Source organism: Oncorhynchus clarkii, unplaced genomic scaffold (assembly GCF_045791955.1).
Source record: "Oncorhynchus clarkii lewisi isolate Uvic-CL-2024 unplaced genomic scaffold, UVic_Ocla_1.0 unplaced_contig_3046_pilon_pilon, whole genome shotgun sequence".
NCBI lineage: Eukaryota > Metazoa > Chordata > Actinopteri > Salmoniformes > Salmonidae > Oncorhynchus > Oncorhynchus clarkii.
In genome coordinates, this window is record NW_027257998.1 from 24442 (window position 1) to 32500 (window position 8059).

Sequence of the window (8059 nt, forward strand, 5' to 3'; positions counted from 1 at the left end):
TAATATCTAAAGACAGGTAGGTAGTGTAGTGGTATATCTACAGGTAGTGGTAATATCTACAGGTAGTGGTAATATCTACAGGTAGTGGTAATATCTACAGGTAGTGGTAATATCTCCAGGTAGTGGTAATATCTACAGGTAGTGGTAATATCTACAGGTAAAGGCAGGTAGTGGTAATATCTACAGGTAAAGGCAGGTAGTGGTAATATCTACAGGTAGTGGTAATATCTACAGGTAAAGACAGGTAGTGGTAATATCTACAGGTAGTGGTAATATCTACAGGTAGTGGTAATATCTACAGGTAAAGACAGGTAGTGGTAATATCTACAGGTAGTGGTAATATCTACAGGTAAAGGCAGGTAGTGGTAATATCTACAGGTAGTGGTAATATCTACAGGTAAAGACAGGTAGTGGTATATAGCAGCTCCTGTCAGGACCAGAGAGTAGTCAGCCCTAATCTAACAAGCCTCAGTCTTCTCACCTGTGGTATATAGCAGCTCCTGTCAGGACCAGAGAGTAGTCAGCCCTAATCTAACAAGCCTCAGTCTTCTCACCTGTGGTATATAGCAGCTCCTGTCAGGACCAGAGAGTGGTCAGCCCTAATCTAACAAGCCTCAGTCTTCTCACCTGTGGTATATAGCAGCTCCTGTCAGGACCAGAGAGTGGTCAGCCCTAATCTAACAAGCCTCAGTCTTCTCACCTGTGGTATATAGCAGCTCCTGTCAGGACCAGAGAGTGGTCAGCCCTAATCTAACAAGCCTCAGTCTTCTCACCTGTGGTATATAGCAGCTCCTGTCAGGACCAGAGAGTGGTCAGCCCTAATCTAACAAGCCTCAGTCTTCTCACCTGTGGTATATAGCAGCTCCTGTCAGGACCAGAGAGTGGTCAGCCCTAATCTAACAAGCCTCAGTCTTCTCACCTGTGGTATATAGCAGCTCCTGTCAGGACCAGAGAGTGGTCAGCCCTAATCTAACAAGCCTCAGTCTTCTCACCTGTGGTATATAGCAGCTCCTGTCAGGACCAGAGAGTGGTCAGCCCTAATCTAACAAGCCTCAGTCTTCTCACCTGTGGTATATAGCAGCTCCTGTCAGGACCAGAGAGTAGTCAGCCCTAATCTAACAAGCCTCAGTCTTCTCACCTGTGGTATATAGCAGCTCCTGTCAGGACCAGAGAGTAGTCAGCCCTAATCTAACAAGCCTCAGTCTTCTCACCTGTGGTATATAGCAGCTCCTGTCAGGACCAGAGAGTGGTCAGCCCTAATCTAACAAGCCTCAGTCTTCTCACCTGTGGTATATAGCAGCTCCTGTCAGGACCAGAGAGTGGTCAGCCCTAATCTAACAAGCCTCAGTCTTCTCACCTGTGGTATATAGCAGCTCCTGTCAGGACCAGAGAGTGGTCAGCCCTAATCTAACAAGCCTCAGTCTTCTCACCTGTGGTATATAGCAGCTCCTGTCAGGACCAGAGAGTGGTCAGCCCTAATCTAACAAGCCTCAGTCTTCTCACCTGTGGTATATAGCAGCTCCTGTCAGGACCAGAGAGTAGTCGTTGGTCCACTTGGAGGTGTAACCCCACCTGTCCTTGTTGCTGTCCCAGAAATGACTCCTGGCCGGGTATCCCACAATCCTCTCTGGGAAACTCTGCCACACCGTGAAAGCAAAGTCCACCTTGCAAAAAAAACGGGGGAGAGAGAGAGTGGTTTAACATTGAGCACCTATAGCTCGTAATACAACTACAGTACATGATTGCAATCCTTCCATTCAGCCTAAAGCTCATCTGTTGTGACAGTGCATCCAGTATATATAGATGAAGTTGACCGTTTTTGTCATTTATATAAAATGGTGAACACCTGCATTGTGTCTCACCCGCCACCCGCCAACCCCTCCTTTTACGCTACTGCTACTCTCTGTTCCTCATATATGCAGTCAGTTTAACCATATCTACATGTACATACTACCTCAATCAGCCTGACTAACCGGTGTCTGTATATAGCCTCTCTACTGTATGTAGCCTCTCTACTGTATGTAGCCTCTCTACTGTATATAGCCTCTCTACTGTATATAGCCTCTCCTGTATATAGCCTCTCTACTGTATATAGCCTCTCTACTGTATATAGCCTCTCTACTGTATGTAGCCTCTCTACTGTATGTAGCCTCTCTACTGTATGTAGCCTCTCTACTGTATGTAGCCTCTCTACTGTATATAGCCTCTCTACTGTATATAGCCTCTCTACTGTATGTAGCCTCTCTACTGTATGTAGCCTCTCTACTGTATGTAGCCTCTCTACTGTATATAGCCTCTCTACTGTATGTAGCCTCTCTACTGTATGTAGCCTCTCTACTGTATATAGCCTCTCTACTGTATAGAGCCTCTCTACTGTATAGAGCCTCTCTACTGTATATAGCCTCTCTACTGTATGTAGCCTCTCTACTGTATATAGCCTCTCTACTGTATAGAGCCTCTCTACTGTATATAGCCTCTCTACTGTATATAGCCTCTCTACTGTATATAGCCTCTCCTGTATATAGCCTCTCTACTGTATATAGCCTCTCTACTGTATATAGCCTCTCTACTGTATATAGCCTCTCTACTGTATATAGCCTCTCTACTGTATATAGCCTCTCTACTGTATATAACCTCTCTACTGTATATAGCCTCTCTACTGTATATAACCTCTCTACTGTATATAGCCTCTCTACTGTATATAGCCTCTCTCCTGTATATAGCCTCTCTCCTGTATATAGCCTCTCTACTGTATATAGCCTCTCTACTGTATATAGCCTCTCTCCTGTATATAGCCTCTCTACTGTATATAACCTCTCTACTGTATATAGCCTCTCTACTGTATGTAACCTGTCTTTTTACTGTTTTATTTCTTTACTTACCTATTGTTCACCTAATACCTTTTTGCACTATTGGTTAGAGCCTGTAAGGAAGCATTTCACTGTAAGGTCTGTTGTACACCTGTTGTATTCAGTGCACGTGACAAATAAACTTTGATTTGATTTGAGAACTGGGCCTAAAATAGAACCCTGTGGTACCCCCTTTAGTTTACATATGGTAATAAACTCCTGGCAGTAACTCACCTCAGTAGTAGAGAGAACTGGGCCTAAAATAGAACCCTGGGGTACCTCCTTTAGTTTACATACGGTAATAAACTACTGGCAGTAACTCACCTCAGTAGTAGAGAGAACTGGGCCTAAAATAAAACCCTGTGGTACTCCCTTAGTTTACCCCTTTAGTTTACATACGGTAACAAACTCCTGGCAGTAACTCACCTCAGTAGTAGAGAGAACTGGGCCTAAAATAGAACCCTGTGGTACCCCCTTTATTTTACGTACAGTAATAAACTCCTGGCAGTAACTCACCTCAGTAGTAGAGAGAACTGGGCCTAAAATAGAACCATGTGGTACCCCCTTTAGTTTACATACAGTAATAAACTCCTGGCAGTAACTCACCTCAGTAGTAGAGAGAACTGTATCCTCGTCCAGACTCAGAACGGCGTCTGTTGGTATTGTGTCATAGGGAAGGAAACGACTGCTCATCACCTGAAGACACAGCAACAAACAGTAGGACTCTTCACTGCAACAACAATCAATACAAGTCACTATATATCTGAGAACAATCAATACAAGTCACTATATATCTGAGAACAATCAATACCCGTGACTAGAATGTGCTTACTAGGGATAAATGTAGACTTTTCTCTGCACATCCATCAGCACATTGATGTATGTGAAGCTATAGGAGAAAAGGACTCACCTTGCTCTCCTCCTCTATGACCAGGACAGGTACTGAGGACTCACCTTGCTCTCCTCATCTATGACCAGGACAGGTACTGAGGACTCACCTTGCTCTCCTCCTCTATGACCAGGACAGGTACAGAGGACTCACCTTGCTCTCCTCCTCTATGACCAGGACAGGTACAGAGGACTCACCTTGCTCTCCTCCTATATGACCAGGACAGGTACTGAGGACTCACCTTGCTCTCCTCCTCTATGACCAGGACACGTACTGAGGACTCACCTTGCTCTCCCCATCTATGACCAGGACAGGTACTGAGGACTCACCTTGCTCTCCTCCTATATGACCAGGACAGGTACTGAGGACTCACCTTGCTCTCCTCCATCTATGACCAGGACAGGTACTGAGGACTCACCTTGCTCTCTCCATCTATGACCAGGACAGGTACGGCGGTGGCAGGCCAGCGGTGATTGGCCGGGAGGGGCTTGTCACAGTTCCATAGGACGATCACCTGGAATAATATGACATCGATTTAAACATGAAATGGCGTTTTCATCAGGATGGATTATATCAACACCGAAAGCTACTACATTTAATCCTAGTAAAATGTCCCTGTTTTAGGTCAGTTAGGATCATCAATTGATTTTTTTTTTTAAAGTGAAATGTCAGAATAATAATAGAGAGAATTATTTATTTCAGCTTTTATTTCTTTCATCACATTCCCAGTGGGTCAGAAGTTTACATACACTCAATTAGTATTCGGTAGAATTGCCTTTACATTGTTTAACTTGGGTCAAATGTTTCGGGTAGCCCCTTCCACAAGCTTCCCACAATAAGATGGATGAATTTTGGCCCAATCCTCCTGACAAAGATGGTGTAACTGAGTCAGGTTTGTAGGCCTCCTTGCTTACACACGCTTTTCAGTTCTGCCCATAAATGTTCTATAGGATTGAGGTCAGGGCTTTGTGATGGCCACTCCAATACCTTGACTTTGTTGCCCGTAAGTCATTTTGCCACAACTTTGGAAGTATGCTTGGGGTCATTGTCCGTTTGGAAGACCCATTTGCGACCAAGCTTTAACTTCCTGACTGATGACTTGAGATGTTGCTTCAATATATGCACATCATTTTCCTCCTCATGATGCCATCTATTTTGTGAAGTGCACCAGTCCCTCCTGCAGCAAAGCAACCCCACATCATGATGCTGCCACCCCCCTGCTTCACGGTTAGGATAGTGTTCTTCGGCTTGCAAGCCTCTCCCTTTTTCCTCCAAATATAACGATGGTCATTATGGCCAAACAGTTCTATTTTTGTTTCATCAGACCAGAGGACATTTCTCTAAAAAGTACGATCTTTGTCCCCATGCTGCAAACTGTAGTCTGGCTTTTTTTATGGCGGTTTTGGAGCAGTGGCTTCTTCCTTGCTGAGCGGCCTTTCAGGTTATGTCGATATAGGACTCGTTTTACTGTGGATATAGATACTTTTGTACCTGTTTCCTCCAGCATCTTCACTGGGTCCTTTGCTGTTGTTCTGGGATTGATTTGCACTTTTCGCACAAAGTACGTTCATCTCTAGGAGACAGAACGTATCTCCTTCCTGAGCGGTATGACGGCTGCGTGGTCCCATGGTGTTTATACTTGCTTACTATTGTTTGTACAGATGTTAATCTACCTGGACACAGTGTTGAGATGTGAGTTAGTTAATCTACCTGGACACAGTGTTGAGATGTGAGTTAGTTAGTCTACCTGGACACAGTGTTGAGATGTGAGTTAGTTAGTCTACCTGGACACAGTGTTGAGATGTGAGTTAATCTACCTGGACACAGTGTTGAGATGTGAGTTAGTTAGTCTACCTGGACACAGTGTTGAGATGTGAGTTAGTTAGTCTACCTGGACACAGTGTTGAGATGTGAGTTAGTTAATCTACCTGGACACAGTGTTGAGATGTGAGTTAGTTAATCTACCTGGACACAGTGTTGAGATGTGAGTTAGTTAGTCTACCTGGACACAGTGTTGAGATGTGAGTTAGTTAGTCTACCTGGACACAGTGTTGAGATGTGAGTTAGTTAGTCTACCTGGACACAGTGTTGAGATGTGAGTTAGTTAGTCTACCTGGACACAGTGTTGAGATGTGAGTTAGTTAATCTACCTGGACACAGTGTTGAGATGTGAGTTAGTTAATCTACCTGGACACAGTGTTGAGATGTGAGTTAGTTGGTCTACCTGGACACAGTGTTGAGATGTGAGTTAGTTGGTCTACCTGGACACAGTGTTGAGATGTGAGTTAGTTAGTCTACCTGGACACAGTGTTGAGATGTGAGTTAGTTAGTCTACCTGGGCACAGTGTTGAGATGTGAGTTAGTTAGTCTACCTGGACACAGTGTTGAGATGTGAGTTAGTCTACCTGGACACAGTGTTGAGATGTGAGTTAGTCTACCTGGACACAGTGTTGAGATGTGAGTTAGTTAATCTACCTGGACACAGTGTTGAGATGTGAGTTAGTTAGTCTACCTGGACACAGTGTTGAGATGTGAGTTAGTTAGTCTACCTGGACACAGTGTTGAGATGTGAGTTAGATAGTCTACCTGGACACAGTGCTGGGACTTGGCGACAGCCACCAGTAGCTTGAGGATGGGCTGAGACTGGGAGACCAGGGGAGTCACAGCATGGATGATCGCCGTGAACTTGGGACGAGGCTTGATACCTGAAACACAGCCAAATAACAACAATATTCACTACATCAGAGCCACTTCCAGTCGTCCGTGCATACATTTACGAGTGTGCATGATCCCTGCAGGAATTGAACCTTTACAACCCTGGCATGGCTAACGCCAATGCTCTTACCCACTGAGATGCACAGGACGAATGTCAGTCAACAATGTTATCTAGATTATTTATATATTAGCACCAAAGATGCTGGAAATGTGTCCCTCCTTGCATCTCATCATGATGCATTGTTTCAGGCACAGTCTAGTGTAACAGTATAACTTTAGGCCGTCCCCTCGCCCCTACCCGGGCACGAACCAGGGACCCTCTGCACACATCAACAACAGTCACCCCACGAAGCATCGTTACCCATCGCTCCACAAAAGCCGCGGCCCTTTGCAGAGCAAAGGGGAACCACTACTTCAAGGTCTCAGAGCAAGTGACGTCACCGATTGAAACGCTTTTTAGCGCGAACCACCGCTAACTAAGCTAGCCGTTTCACATCTGTTACACCAGCACCACCGCTAACTAAGCTAGCCGTTTCACATCCGTTACACCAGCACCACCGCTAACTAAGCTAGCCGTTTCACATCCGTTACACCAGCACCACCGCTAACTAAGCTAGCCGTTTCACATCCGTTACACCAGCACCACCACCACTTTTCACACATAAATAAGGCTGTGTGACAGCGGGTGCTCGATGAGCTCCAGCCGTGGCTTCATCTGGCTCCGAATTTAATTTTGGGGGGGACGGGACGGTATCAACGATTGCGTCAGTCACCGCGTTAACTTAACGACCTCCCAAGACGAAGGTTAGAGTTTTGTTTCACGAATCGTGATCTGGAGGAAGCTCTGTAGAGTGGTCACTAGCTGGCACAGCCCCAAAATCATACAATCTGATTTTAAACCTAACCTTAACCCTAATGCCTAACCCTAACCTTAACCTTAACCACACTGCTAACCCTAATGCCTAACCCTAACCTTAACCACACTGCTAACCCTAATGCCCAACCCTAACCTTAACCACACTGCTAACCCTAATGCCTAACCCTAACCTTAACCACATTGCTACCCCTAATGCCTAACCCTAACCTTAACCACACTGCTAACCCTAATGCCTAACCCTAACCTTAACCACACTGCTAACCCTAATGCCTAACCCTAACCTTAACCACACTGCTAACCCTAATGCCTAACCCTAACCTTAACCACACTGCTACCCCTAATGCCTAACCTTAACCACACTGCTAACCCTAATGCCTAACCCTAACTTTAACCACACTGCTAACCCTAACCTTAGATTAAGACCAAAAAGCACATTTTTTCCCCATGAATTCTTACAATATAGACAATTCTGACTTTGTGGCTGGCCCATCTAGCAGAAATGACTCAGTACTGCATCCAAGGACAAGACTCACCCTAATAAATTACGTTAACCTGCTCTCAAGTCGGTGTGTGTGTTGTATCAATACAATTGGAAAAGCAAATCATAGAAAACAAACACATTCTTCAGTCAGAAGGTTCTCAACCAGCCGTCTGAATTACCCTGGACACCAAATCATCCACTTTGAAGGACCTCATCCAGCCATCTGAATTACCCCTGGACACCAAATC

At 45.0% G+C, this 8059-nt stretch overlaps 1 protein-coding gene across 2 annotated transcripts in view; it reads right to left on the minus strand.

Annotated features, from left to right (window-relative positions):
- Positions 1 to 8059, minus strand: part of LOC139394444 (exostosin-1a-like) — an 81056-nt gene that overhangs the window by 6825 nt on the left and 66172 nt on the right. For both annotated transcript variants that reach the window (XM_071142512.1, XM_071142511.1), the window contains exons 6-9: positions 6325 to 6443; positions 4157 to 4252; positions 3456 to 3545; positions 1504 to 1664 (exon numbers count right to left, since the gene is read on the minus strand). In XM_071142512.1, the coding sequence (XP_070998613.1) occupies positions 1504 to 1664; positions 3456 to 3545; positions 4157 to 4252; positions 6325 to 6443 (466 nt within the window). The remainder of the gene's footprint in view (positions 1 to 1503; positions 1665 to 3455; positions 3546 to 4156; positions 4253 to 6324; positions 6444 to 8059) is intronic.